General features: G+C 53.5%; 1 protein-coding gene across 1 annotated transcript; it reads right to left on the minus strand.

The window, feature by feature from the left end:
• Positions 1-7,774: 7,774 nt before the first annotated feature.
• On the minus strand, positions 7,775-11,315 carry LOC137452377 (scavenger receptor cysteine-rich type 1 protein M130-like). Its single transcript, XM_068160744.1, is given in 6 exon segments — positions 7,775-7,896; positions 8,961-9,275; positions 9,327-9,389; positions 9,813-10,127; positions 10,470-10,784; positions 10,868-11,315. Coding segments are annotated over 6 exon segments (1,578 nt in total).
• Positions 11,316-14,062: the final 2,747 nt, after the last annotated feature.

Raw genomic sequence — 14,062 nt, forward strand, 5'->3', positions numbered from 1 at the left:
CTCCTTGGTTAACATGGAGGGGAACGTTGTAACAAAAGATGAGGAAAAGGCAGAGGTACTCAACACCTTCTTTGCCTCAATTTTTACTATCGGGACAGAACGTCTTCCAGACAGCTGGCCTGCAGAGCTGGCAGAAGGAGCCAGGGAGCAGCATAGTTTCTCTCTGTTCCATGAGGAGGGGGTGGTTGGAGATCTCCTCAGCCACTTGGATCCCCACCAGTCCATGGGACCAGATGGGATCCATCCTAGGGTGCTGAGAGAGCTGGCAGATGAGCTGGCCAAGCCACTCTCTATTATTTTTCATCAGTCCTGGCTCACTGGAGAGGTCCCAGAAGACTGGAAGCTGCCAGTGTGGTGTCCATCCACAAGAAGGGCCGGTTGGATGAGCCAGGGAATTATAGGCCTGTAAGCCTGACCTCAGTGCCAGGCAAGATCATGGAACAGGTCATCTTGAGTGCAATCACACAGCACTTACAGGATGGCCAAGGGATCAGGCCCAGTAAGCATGGATTTAGGAAGGGCAGGTCCTGCCTGACCAACCTGTTCTTTTTCTATGATCAGGTGACTGCCTGGTGGATGTGGGGAGGCCTGTGGATGTAGTCTGCCTGGACCTCAGCAAGGCGTTTGACACTGTTCCCCACAGAAAACTGTTGGCCAAGCTGTCAGCCCAGGGCTTGGATGGGAGCACAGTGCCTTGGGTTAGGAACTGGCTGGATGGCTGAGCCCAGAGAGTGGTGGTGAATGGTGGCACATCCAGCTGGCAGCCAGGCACCAGTGGTGTCCCCCAGGAATCAGTGCTGGGCCCTATGCTCTTTAACATCTTTATTGATGATCTGGATGAGGGCAATGAGTCCATCATCAGTAAGTTTGTGGTCGACACCAAGCTGGGAGCAGGAGTTGATCTGCTGGAGGGTAGAGAGGCTCTGCAGAGGGACCTCGACAGGCTGGGCAAATGGGCAGAGTCCAAGGGCAGGAGATTGAACACATCCAAGTGCCAGGCTCTGCATGTTGGCCACAGCAGCCCCATGCAGTGCTACAGGCTGTGGTCAGAGTGGCTGGAGAGCAGCCAGGTAGAGAGGGACCTGGGGGGTACTGGTCGATGGTAGGCTGAACATGAGCCTGCAGTGTGCCCAGGCAGCCAAGAGAGCCAATGGCATCCTGGCCTGTATCAGGAACAGTGTGGCCAGCAGGAGCAGGGAGGTCATTCTGCCCCTGTACACTGCACTGGTTAGGCCACACCTTGAGTCCTGTGTCCAGTTCTGGGCCCCTCAGTTTAGGAAGGAGGTTGAGTTGCTGGAACGAGTCCAGAGAAGGGCAACGAAGTTGGTGAGGGGTTTGGAACACAGCCCTGTGAGGAGAGGCTGAGGGAGCTGGGGTTGCTTAGCCTGGAGAAGAGGAGACTCAGGGGTGACCTTATTGCTCTCTACAACTCCCTGAAGGGAGGTTGTAGACAGGCAGAGGTTGGTCTCTTCTCCCAGGCAAGCAGCACCAGACAAGAGGACACAGTCTCAGGCTGTGCCAGGTGAGGTTTAGGCTGGAGGTTAGGAGGAAGTTCTATACAGAGAGAGTGATTGCCCATTGGAATGGGCTGCCCGGGGAGGTGGTGGAGTCACCATCACTGGAGGTGTTCAGGAGGAGACTTGATAGGGTGCTTGGTGCCATGGTGTAGTTGTTTGGGTGGGTTGGATTGGTTGATGGGTTGGACACGATGATCTTGAAGGTCTCTTCCAACCTGGTTTATTCTATTCCGTGTTGATTCTTGCTGGGTAGGCAACCTGCTGTTTCCATTTAGCAGCAGGGGTTTCCTCCTTAGAGTGTCCTTTTACCCATCCTACTTTGATGGATCTGGAGCTGCCTATTTCTAACAATCTCTGCCAGTCCTCAGCCCTCCAGATTTAGTGTGGCTTCTTTCCCACTGCTTTGCTTCTGACTGACAAATCCATTTAGCAGAGGAAAAGGACCTTGCACTACAATGTCTTGTGAAGTGCGGAGTCTCTCTGCTTCCTTGACAGCCCTGGTTAGGGACAAGAATCCCTTTTCTCATTCCAAGTACCTTTTCTGGGTGTCCAGAAGCACAGTGGAGGAAAATAACAGGGCCCCGCTGGGGCCTTTTGGTCCCTTCTGGAATACCCCACAGTGTGATGTGTTCAAAAAAACCTCATTCAGCCCTTGAGGCATCTTGTAGGTGCAATGGACCCAGTATCTGATAAGCCTTTAGCTTATCCTTAAAGTGTTCAGGCTTTCAGTGTGCCTTGGGGTCCAGTCCAATACTTTATGCCTTCTAAGAGGTCATGTAAGGGAGAGTCAGCTACAAAGAAGCCAGGAATGTGCTTTCTGCAGTATCCCAGTGTCCCCAACAGCTTTTGCAGCTCTTTTCTCTTATTGGCTATTTGTCCCTTCTCAATAGCTCCCAGGGAATCATCTGCTGCTGCAACCACACCAGCTACCCACCAGGCTCTGGGAAATTAAATCTCTTGCCCTGGGCCTTGACACTAGAATGTAGTGGTAGAATGTCCAACCCATTCTCTGTTAGTGTGACCGTTTGAGGCTGTGCCTTTAAGAAAGGGACAGTGCTGGGACACTCTGGCTGAATACTTTGTAAACAAAGACAGGTCTAAACGAATTTCATTGGTAGATTGGTAGAACGCAGCTTTAAGTTTTAGTGCAGCTGGAATTTTTCTCAGTTCGTTCATTCGTTCCTTTCCCTTTCACTTCCAGCTTGCCTGCTGCTGGGCACCTAGCCATGAGCGACCTTGGATAAGATAAGCACTAATCCTGCATGAGGCCTACTAAAATCATTTTTCCTTAATAACTGCCTTTCTCTCTCTCTAACCCTTTTTGGGAAAAAAGGGAGGTAGGGGGGAGAGTGGGGTACAGGGAGGGGAACCCTCCTCTGTCCGGAGGAGGGGGTTTCATTCCTGTATTTCTTTTTTGCCTTGCTGTATATTTCTGTACATATATATTGTAAATACTGTATATATTGTGTATATCTAACCTGCCTTTCCACATTGCTTGTAAAATATAGCATCCCTTATGCTTCTCCGACTGAGTTAGCTATGGTAGGAACTCCCAGATGGATTCAGCTACTAACCCTTCCTGTTCTTTATTATCTCCACCAATTAGTATGATATCTATGTACTGATAGATATGAATGCCCTCTGGCACCTTGACCATGTCCAATAGTGCAGCCAGAGCATTGTGTGAAATAGTAGGTGAGTGTAGCCCTGTGATAGTCAGTTAAAAGTGTACTGAATCCCTAGCCAGGGAAAGGCAAATTGCAGTTTCTCCTCCCCTCTCAAGGGAATCACGAAGAACATGTCCTTTATGCCCAATGCAGCCATCCAGGTATGTGATGCAGCTTGAATTACTATCACCACCAATGTTAGGCTTGGAACTGCAGCTGCCAGAGGAGGTGTACTGCTCTTCAATTTCCTCAAGTCCACAGTCCAGAGGGGATGGACTTGATGATCTCTGGAGGTGCCTTCCAACCTCTAATGTACTGTGGTACTGTACTGTGATGCTGTGGTCAGTCTCCATCATCCATCTGGTTTACAAATTGGCCAAATTAGAGAATTATATGGAGAGTTAATCCAGCTAATGATTAACCTTTTCTGCAGGTCATCTGTGTGTTGATAGATACAAATACCCTCTGGGACCTTGACTATGACCAGTAGTGTAGACAGAGTACTGTGTGCAATAGTGGGTGAATGTTTATTTGCATTGATAGTCCCTCCTCCTGACAGACCGCCTGCCTCTATTGCTTCTGTTATGTCTACACAATTCCCGGCTGCTATGCACACTCAGGAGAGGGGAGATATTTGTGAGATGCACTTCCTGCCTTGTGCTATGTGGTGCTGTCGCCATGTGGTTGTCTTTGTTTGAACAAGAAGAGCTTCTCCCTTCGTGTTCATCAGAACTCTTCGCCACAGGTACCGGATCAGAACAACCAAGTTCCTGACCATAAGAGGATAGGTTCATTATAAATTCCCTCCATGTCACTAAGTGTTCCTTTGCATTTTGATGATTTTATTATTTTCAACTGCTTTTTTTGATGTCCCCTTAAGGCTTTGTCTGTGCGGTTTTATAGCCATGGCAGACCTCTTATAAACTGTCTAAGACAGTCCAGGTCTGTGGAGGAATTCATAGGGGACGAATGCCTTCCCTTATCACACATAGCCTGGGTACAGGCTATCTTCTGAACTCCTGCACTGATTTATCGACTGGTGTTATGGTTGTCTCCCCTCTCTCAGCAGGATCTAATCCACCTGCCCAAAAGGCTACTCAAGCAGTTATGCTCTGGCTCCCATCAGGTCCTCCATTTAAGAACACCAACAGCTTCCTTAGGATCCAGAAAAAATCTGTCTTTGTCACTAGTGGAAACACACCACAGATAATCTGTTATATTGTCCTCATTTGCATGAGAATCTCTGCCCTGCAACTCATGTCACAGATCCAGTGTGCAGATAGATGTGGGTTTGCACCCGACTGTGGCTAGGACCTTCCCAGATGCCTTTCTTCACTACTGGACACACGAGCATTTGTTTTACGTTTTCCTCTCCGGAGCAGCTTGATCCTGCGCAGCGTATTTTGGGAGAATTCTTCTCTGATTTTGCATCAGCCGCCTTCTTACACCATTTCTCTTTTGATATGTGCTGCATGGGAGAGGCAGCCCTTACAGCTTCCCTGGCGATGGCCAATTCAGAATCTGCTTCTGTTGGTTTAAAACAAGCTGCAGGGGGTAGCTGCTTCTATGTCTGGCAGGGCTGGTGCCATCTTGTTGGTTTTTGCTTTTGCCTGAGCTATTATAGCCACAGCAGACTCCTTAATCTGCATTGCTAACATTTCCTGTCTTTGTGCATTTTCATTTTTCAATTCTTTGCCCAAAGACTGAATCCTTTCCTGTGCCTGAATTACACAGGACCCCAGCACAACAGCCAGTCTCTCTGCTCTGGGCTCACTGCAGAGGTCTGTGGTGCTCTCTGCCAATTTCTTTACAATTTGTTTCAAACTGTCAAATTGTCACAATTGTCTTTGGACCGTTCTGTATCAACTTCCTTCATTACATAGCTCATATTGTGAACATATTTCTCTATTGAACACCCTGCTCACTGTGCCATGATGTTACCAAATGAAGAGGGGGTGAGGTGAGGAATCAATAAAAGATATAAATTATTTATGAATCCAAACCCTGGCCCCACAGAAATACAAAGTTAGGAAAATTTACAGATTCAGTGTTTGGTTGGAAACAGCTTCACAACAGAAGCAGTGACAAAGGAGTTTGAGGAACAGTAATTGGGAAAAGAGAAATTCAGGAGGAGTGAATATTCCCCCACTAACAAGAGGCAGGCAATTCCCTGCAGACTCTGGGAAATATTCCAAATTTACTCACGAGGTGGAGTTGGAATTGTGAAGATTCCTCTTATGGTTTCCTGTTTTCAGGAAACTGCAGAACTGCAAGTTATAATCCACAATGGGAGAGGCAAAAAACCAGACAGGGTGAGCGAGATCCCTTTTCAGCAAGGGAGAGCTTTGCAGCAGGAGGAGCTTTACCATGAGGAAGAACAGCACAGTTTTCAGCTCACTCCCTTTTATTATTTCTGAGAGTAATTGTGCCATGACTTCACCAGCTGAAGTGGGAAACTCAGCCTATCACACCCTGGGCTTGCCAACATGCAGAGTTCTGAAACATGGCATAGGAAGGCCCCATGTGCATCGACCCCAGCCATAGGAGGGAAAATACTTCTCCTACTCCTTTCTCATCCTTTTCTCTTGCCCTTCCTCCCCACTCCACTGAGGGGGAGGGAGAAAGAAGGGTTTTGAGTTCATTACCGCGATGGGCTGGAAGATGCTCTTGGTCTGGGGGAAATTTGAAAAAAGCAAAACGTGGTGATTATGGAAAACCTGCCATGAATGGCTGCTTTCAGTGGAAAATGTGTGTGCAAGACATGCAAGAATCTGCCAGGATATCAGGAAATAAAAGGAGTGCATTATCCTTCTCATCTGCATGTGGCAGTTGGGAGGTGAACAACAGATCATGGTCACTCTGCCCTCATATCAAAACTCATTTTCTCCTGGGGATTTTGAATGGCTCCTCCAGGAGAAGTCCAAAGAGCAAACAGAAAAAGGCAGAAAGAAAAACAAACAAACAAAACCCTAAATTTCAGTCCTGTGGAAGAGGAGGAAGAAGATGATGAGGAAGACATGAGTGAGGAGGAATGCCAGGGTGAGCTAGATGAAAAGGAGGATGAGGATGATGATGACAAATACAAGGAGGGGGATGATGTGGAAAAAGAGAGGGAGGATGTGGAAGAGGAGGCAGGTGAAGAGGAGGAGGGTGAAGAAGAATAGGAGGACAATGGTGTGGCAGCCCCTCTGTGCCACCCAAGCAGGCAAATCAGTGTCCTGAATGGCTTTCCTGCCCAGATTTGAGTGGGTGAAGCACCACTGTCCCCAACCTGGTGCTGACTGGACTTCAGCAAGGCCTTTGACACCGTCCCCCACAGCAAACTGCTGGCTAAGCTGTCAGCCCGTGGATTGGACCACTACACTCTGTGCTGGGTTAGGAACTGGCTGGAGGGCCGGGCCCAGAGAGTGGTAGTGAACGGTGCCACATCCAGCTGGCAGCCAGTCACTAGTGGTGTGCCCCAGGGATCAGTGCTGGGCCCCATCCTCTTCAACATCTTCATTGATGATCTGCAAGTTTGCAGATGACACCAAGTTAGGGGCAGATGTTAGTCAGTTAGAGGGTTGAAAGGCTCTGCAGAGGGACCTTGACCGACTGGACAGGTGGGCAGAGTCCAGTGGGATGGCATTCAACAAGTCCAAGTGCCGAGTGCTGCACTTTGGCTACGGCAATCCCATGCAGAGCTACAGGCTGGGGTCGGAGTGGCTGGAGAGCTCCCAAACAGAGAGGGACCTGGGGGTGCTGATTGACAGCCACCTGAATATGAGCCAGCAGTGTGCCCCGGTGGCCAGGAGGGCCAATGGCATCCTGGCCTGCATTAGGAATAGTGTGGCCAGCAGGAGCAGGGAGGTCATAGTGCCGCTGTACTCTGCTTTGGTTAGTACTGTGTCCAGTTCTGGGCCCCTCAGTTTAAGAAGGACATCGAAACACTTGAGCGTGTCCAGAGAAGGGCAACAAGGCTAGTGAGAGGCCTTGAACACAAGCCCTATGAGGAGAGACTGAGGGAGCTGGGATTGTTTAGCCTGGAGAAGAGGAGGCTCAGGGGTGACCTGATTGCCCTCTACAACTACCTGAAGGGTGGTTGTAGCCAGGAAGGGGTTGGCCTCTTCTCCCAGGCAACCAGCACCAGAACAAGGGGACACAGTCTCAAGCTGTGCCAGGGGAGGTTTAGACTCGAGGTGAGGAGGAAGTTCTTCACCGAGCGAGTCATTCGGCGTTGGAACGGGTTGCCCAGGGAGGTGGTTGAGTCATCGTCCCTGGAGGTGTTCAAGGGGAGATTGGACGTGGCACTTGGTGCCATGGTCTAGTCATGGGGTCTGTGTTGATAGGTTGGACTCAATGATCCTCGAGGTCCTTTCCAACCTAAGTGATACTGTGATACTGTGATACTGTGACTGTGCTGACTGCAGCAGGAGCTTCAGCCGCAGCTCCAACTTCCCCCAGCACTGCCATATTCACGCTGGCAAGAGGCTGAACATCTGCAGTACTGCAGCAAGAGCTTCCATGGGAACTTGATGCTCATTGCTCCCTGGCAGGTGCACACCAGCCAGAAGCCCTTCACCTGCACCAACCGTGCCAAGAGTTTCAGCCTTAGCTGCCACCTCTGGCAGCACTGCCAGTCCACACCGGTAAGAATCTGAACTGCTGCACTGGCTGTGGCAAGAGCTTTCTGTGGAGCAATGCTCCCATCACGGCAGGGTGCTGAGCTCCTCCTGCAGGACAAAGATGCAATAGCAGGAGGGGTCCTGGGGCTGCCGTGGGTCCTGAGAGCCCTGCCCAGGAAGGAGGCAGCTCTGGGGCTGTGGGAGGATTGTTGGGGTCTGTGAGGGCCCAAGGCAGCAGGAACAGCTCATAGAGATGGGGTCCTGGCAGAGCCATCAGAAGGGCATTGCCAGTCCCCTGTGCAGGGCAGTGGGGAGCAGAGCTGCCTTCTGACCACTGTAAGGAACAGCCCTTGGCCTATGATACTATGGTACTATGATGCCCCCAGCACCTGGCCAGGTGTCCAGGACACTGAGGCCACCTTGGCGTTCCATTCAGAGGGAACACAACCCAGGCTTTACCCCAACATTGCAGCTCTGTTGTAGGCTCCCTGCAGTGGGAACAGCATGGCCCAGGCAGGGCCCAGGGGAAAGAGCAGCTGGGGAATGCTGGGTGAGGAGATGGCAGCCCTGGGGTGCACCACAGGACCTGGCAGAGAACCAATTCTGATGGAAGCAGTGGCTGGCAGGATGGAAATGTCCCTGCAGCCATAATATTGCCCGGGGACCAGGGCCTCTCACAGCCACCCCCCTGCTCTGCTGCTCCCAGGCACACAGAGGCAGTGCTGGCAGGGAGGAGAGGTTACCTGCTCGGAGGGTTGGTGCTCCTCTCCTAGGTGCATCTGCAGAGGAGGAGGTTGAGATCTGGGTTGAGAAGGTGAGTGTGCAGGTACCAGGGAGCCTCCTCTCTGACACTGTGTGCATGTGGGAACATCCCTGACCCATCCCACCAGAGCTACCCCTCCTGTGGGGCTACTGAGGGTGGCTAGGACAGAGCCCAGGGCCCCGCTCCAGGCTGTGCCCAAGATGGCATAAAGAGCCCAGGAGATGGCCCTGGGGAATGCAGAGCTCTGCCCACAGTGCCTGGAGAACCTCCACACAGCAGCTGCTGCAATCTTGGCACTAGGCTGCTGTGGCCTTGCTCTCACTGGGGCCATGAAGGGAACCAATGGGGAAAATGCTTTTCCCAGCTTCTTGCCCCTACCCCACGGAGGGATCCCAGACCCTCCACTCACCTGAGCAGTTCACACCAGCATCCTCTTTGTGCCAGCAGACACCACTGTCCCCAGGCCAGGCCCAGCAGTCCTGCAGAGATGACTCTGTGCCCTGGCATTCCACGTGCTCCAGCCAGATGGGCCCTCTCCCCTCCCCAAAGGCAGCTTCGCCCAGGGCAGACACTGCAGGGCCACAGTCCAGCTGCCTGCAGGCCACCTCTGCATCCTGCCTGTCCCAGGAGTCATCACACACTGTGCCCCAGGAGCCCTGCAGCCAGACCTCCACTCTGCCTGAGCACCTGTGCTCCCCTCCCACAGCACAAATCTTCTCCCTGTCTGGAAAAGACAGAGCCCTGCCAGGTGACAGGGATGTGCAGAGGCAGCTACCTGTGCAGCTCCTGGAGTCTGGGCATGGGGACCTCAGGTCAGGGGATGGTTCTGGCTGTGTCCCTATAGAAGGAAATGCTGAGGTGAAAGGGCTGCTGCAGGGAGGTCGTGCATCATAGAGTAGGGCTGAGTTCTGCTCCTGCCTCCCACTGCCCCTTCCCTCATGGCAGTAGCTAAACAGTGATCACTCAGAGGGGTCACAGTGATGACCCAGAGCAGTGGGAGGGTGTCCATGGGTTTTCCTCAAAGCCCTGTCTGGTCTCTTCCGAGCCCTTGACTGGAGACATCTCTGCCTTGCCCAGGTGCTGCTTTGAGCCCAGCTGTAAACTGCTGGGGAAGCTGTGGGGCTCTGACAGTTGACTTCCTACTTTTGCCAGCAATAGCAGAAGGGACAAGTGCCCCAGTGGGCCCTGTCTTTGTGCTTGTCTGTGTCCAGCAGGGAGCAGGAGCTGGGGGGATGCTGGTGCCCATGTAGCTCAGAATTACTACTGCAGTTGATGTGGGTCTCATCTTGGAGATCATGACATGACTGCAGCTCCCAGGGAGCAGAGGGACACTGCCAGAAGGTACTGTTTCCCTCCCCACACTCCACTCGATCCAGCCAGGCAGGACCAGACACCCTAGCAGAGGGCAGCTGTGTTGTCAGGTACCCTGTGTCCCCGCAGCCAGGTTCCTTGCATGCCAGGGACACAGTTTTGGGAGGCACTGAGTTGGAGCAAATGCTGCCCCACGTCCCGTTGTAGAAAACCTGCAGGCGCCCGGAACAGTCGCTGCTGTTCTCCAGCCTCAGGGCCATGAACTCTGGAAGAAAGGCCTGAGATGGGACCAGGCTGCTTTGGGCTCTGGGGGCAGGGACAGCCCTGCACCTCCCAGGCCCTAAGCCAGACAAAGTCACTGCCAGCAAGTTCCCTTTGAACCCACAGGCAGAAAAAAGCCCTGATGGATAAAGTGTCCTTCAGTCCTGTTCAGCCTTGGAGACAGCTGAGCTGCCCAGGGACCTGGTGGCACTGAGGGGACCCCTGGATGCTTTGGCATCCCCAGGGTGGGCTTGGAGAGGGGCTCAGAGGCAGCAGGCAGGGCATGAGTTGTTGCTCGCTCTGCCCTCTTCCTGGCCTGCCCAGGCACTGGGCTTCCAGCACAGACCTGAGCAGATGACTCCTGTGTCTTCTTTGTGCCCACAGTTGTGCTGCCCCCAGGGCTTGGCCAGGCAGTCCCAGAGAGTAGCTTCAGCCCCAGAGCAGGTGACACCAGCCAGCCAGATCTGCCCAGAGCCTTCCCTGAAGTGAGCAGAACCAACTGCCTTCACTGCCCCTCCACAGCCCAGCTGGTGGCAAATGACACTGGCATCGGGCAGGTCCCAGCCATCATTGCAGACGCTGCCCCAGCTGCCCTGGTAGTAGGTCTCCACTCTGCCAGCGCAGCGCCCAGGCCCCTTGGCCAGCCGCACCTGCCAGCTCCCTGAGTGGGAAGAAAGCCCAGCAGTTGTCAGGGGCTGGTGCCCAGCCAGCCCAGAGCTTGGGAGGCCCTGCAGTGCCACTCACCCCAGCAGGTGACCCCCACATCCTCTGCAGTCCCTGCTGCCAGCAGGCTCTCGGCCAGGGAGGTGTCGCAGAGTTGCAGGCTGGCCTCGTGCCCTGTGCACCACACCCCTCACAGCCCCACAGGACCCAGCCCTCTCTGAGGCTTTGGGGGGTTGTAGGCTGCCTCTGCCTCTCCACGCCGCAGCTGCCAGCACACCATGCTGGCCTCTTGCAGGTCCCATTGGTCATCCAGGACCCTGCCCCATGTCCCACGCTGGCAGATCTCCACTCGTCCATCGCACCGGCTTCCTTTTTCAGCTTTTTCTCTGCTTGAGGTGAAACGGCAGTGGTGGCGGCTGGCAAACGCGGTGTGGTCGCCACAAGATGTATCGGGGGCGGCCCCATTCGATTGGTCGATACTTTTCAAACATATCATTCGGTTGTAATTCAGATACAACTGGCGCTGCATCCCGTTCTGACAAATTCGCTGTAACTGCAGCAGCCATTCGCTGTTCTAACTTATATTTTTTGATACAGTTTATGCATTCTTGCCACGGCTTTTGCAGTTTTATAGCAGTTTTATCACCATCAATGACCCAGTCCCACAACTTGTTCCCGTACTCTCTCCAAGAAGCTTCATCAAAATAACTATCTCCACTAGGGAAATGCCCTAAAGTGGATCCATGGGCCCAAAGCCCAGGCATTACTTTGGGCGATCTCTCCGCCTTACGCTTTTCTAGAAAGCATTGAAATAAGGAGAGCGCTCCCTCTTTGTCCATATTCACCGAGGTCCACGAACTTCACTGCCATGTTCCGTTACCTGCCGGTGTCTGCTGCTCCTTTCCTCAGGCCCGCCGATACCGGCCCGCCCAAACTGCCGTCAGCCCGCCAACTCCAGCCCGCCGACATTTTCCACTGGCATGCCAATTTCGGCCTGCCAAGACTGGCCCGCCCGAGCCTTCCTCCACGGTCGGCTCGCCCGTAATCCCCGGGTGCGGTCTCCACTGTCGTCCCCGTTGAAACGGCTCAGAGTACCCGCAGAATCAGGTCCCTGCTCGAGTGCCACTTGACGAGAACAGAGGCAGGGACGACAGCACTCAATATGAGTGATAGTAACCATCCAACTTTATTGTTCCACACTTCATTATTTATAGTCTTATCTTATGCATAGTTAATTCTATTCTAATTTAACACATACTATTGGTTTCTCTCTAAAAGGTTACATCATTGTTTTCACAACTCCGTGGAATTCTTTCTACTCAGTCTAATTACTCTTTTTCCCAGATCTCGCCTCCTCCTTATCTTGCTTGCCTCCCTTCTCAGGGGCAGCTGGACGTCAGCATACCAGGCAATCAACCCTTTCCCACAGCTCCTACTCCACCACTCTATTATCAACAGAGAATTCTTCAAGGCCTGAATTGCACAGGTGTTCCTGGGACCCATGTCCCTCTTGCTCAAAACAATCCCCAACAGGTAACTACATCCCCACTCCTGCCCTCACATCCAGCCCAGCACACTCCCCCTCCCCAGCACACTCTCAGTGTCCAGCACCCCACCCTGAGTCCTTACGTGTGCAGATGACTCCAGCACCACCTGCATGGGTGCAGGGCTGCTCCCTGGGGGATCCCCTGGGGCAGAAGACAAGATGAGATTCATTCCTCACACACTGCAGCTCTCTGTCCCACATGGGGCCAACCCCTTCTCCAAAAGGAGCTGCCCCAGGTGCAGACAGGGCTGTGCCACACTGTAACTCCCTGCAGACCACGTTGGCAGTGTTGAGATCAAAGTCTGAGGCACAGTTTTCCACTCATTCCCATGGAGATCCCATGGATCTCCACATGTCCTGAGCAGGGGCTGTCCCCTCTGACCAGCTGGGCAAACCCTGGAGCAACCAAAGCCTCCTGTGAGCTCCCAGAGCCCTCAGGCACTTTGATGCCCACATCCCATCTCATAGCCAGGAAGACCACAAGCAAAGAGCACCACAAGCACCCCAGATGCTCCCAGTGGCTCTTGATGAAACAAAGAAACCACAACCCCCCCGCCACTCCCCAGCCCTCACTGTAACAGGTACTCAGGAATGTGGTCCACAGCCAGGGTCAGAGGTCACTGCCACAAACCTCCATCACTGGGTGGGCGGAGGGCAAGAGAGCAGGCAGAGGAGTCCCTGGTGCAAGGACAGGCACTAAGGAGAGGCAGTCCCCACTGGTGCAGGGCAGCCAGAGGCTGGGCCAGGCAGCAGGGCCTGGGCAGCAGCTCAGAGCTGCATGCACAGGGCAGTACCCCTGTGGGCTGGCTCCCAGGGAGTGCCCCTGGAAGAGGGATGCTGTGGCCATGGACCCCCCTGCTCTTCTGCCTGAGCCCAGTGATCGTCCTCTCTGAGCAGTCACTGTGCTTTGAGGACTCATTTCTATCAGGGGACAGCCCCAAAGGGCCAACTTGGCTCATCCTGGGCTTTTGGTGGCCATGTGAGCTGCTCTTGGTGCCTCTGGCATGGGGGGACCCAGTCCTTGCTGCTGTCAGACAACTGCTGTGTGAACAGGAGATGCAACTGACTGCAGGGCCACGTGGGCATTCATCTCCCAGGCCCTGGCACTGACCAAGGTTGGACTGAGCTACAGTGGGGATCAGGCAGTGCCCCTTTCCACTGGGCATTCCTCCAGATCCAGGGAAATCAGCAAGGCCAGCTCCAGCTCAGCAGTATGGCCTGCCACACTGGGCCCTCCTCCAGTGCCCCCTTGGTTCCCTGAGGGCACAATCAGCTGCCTTCCTCCATCCCAGTCCCATAGGAGAGGACCAGGCTGCCCCCACCCATGTACCTGAACAGGTCACTCCAGCATCCTCATGGTGATAACAATTGTGCTGACCCCATCCTCTGTGTGCAGTCAGACAGGGCAGACTTGGTGCCTTTACACTGAACATCATCCATCCAAATGGGGCCAGATCCTGGCCCAAAGTATGCAGACCAGTGAGCCTCGAGAGCAGATCCACAGCCCAGCTGCCTACAAACCACTGCAGAATCCTCAATGTCCCAGGAGTCACCACACACAGTTCCCCACTGTCCCCGATTCTTCACCTCCACTCTCCCAGCACAGTGCCTGCCGCCATTCGCCAGCCTCAGCTCTTTAGCTCCTTCAAACACAGACGTGGAATGGTCAGGAGATTTCTGAGCCCCAGACTGCAGGTCTGGAGGTGGCCCCTGCCCAGGGTGTGTCACAG

Source organism: Melanerpes formicivorus, unplaced genomic scaffold (assembly GCF_026170545.1).
Source record: "Melanerpes formicivorus ecotype bairdi unplaced genomic scaffold, bMelFor1.0.p_v2 SCAF_52, whole genome shotgun sequence".
Lineage (NCBI taxonomy): Eukaryota > Metazoa > Chordata > Aves > Piciformes > Picidae > Melanerpes > Melanerpes formicivorus.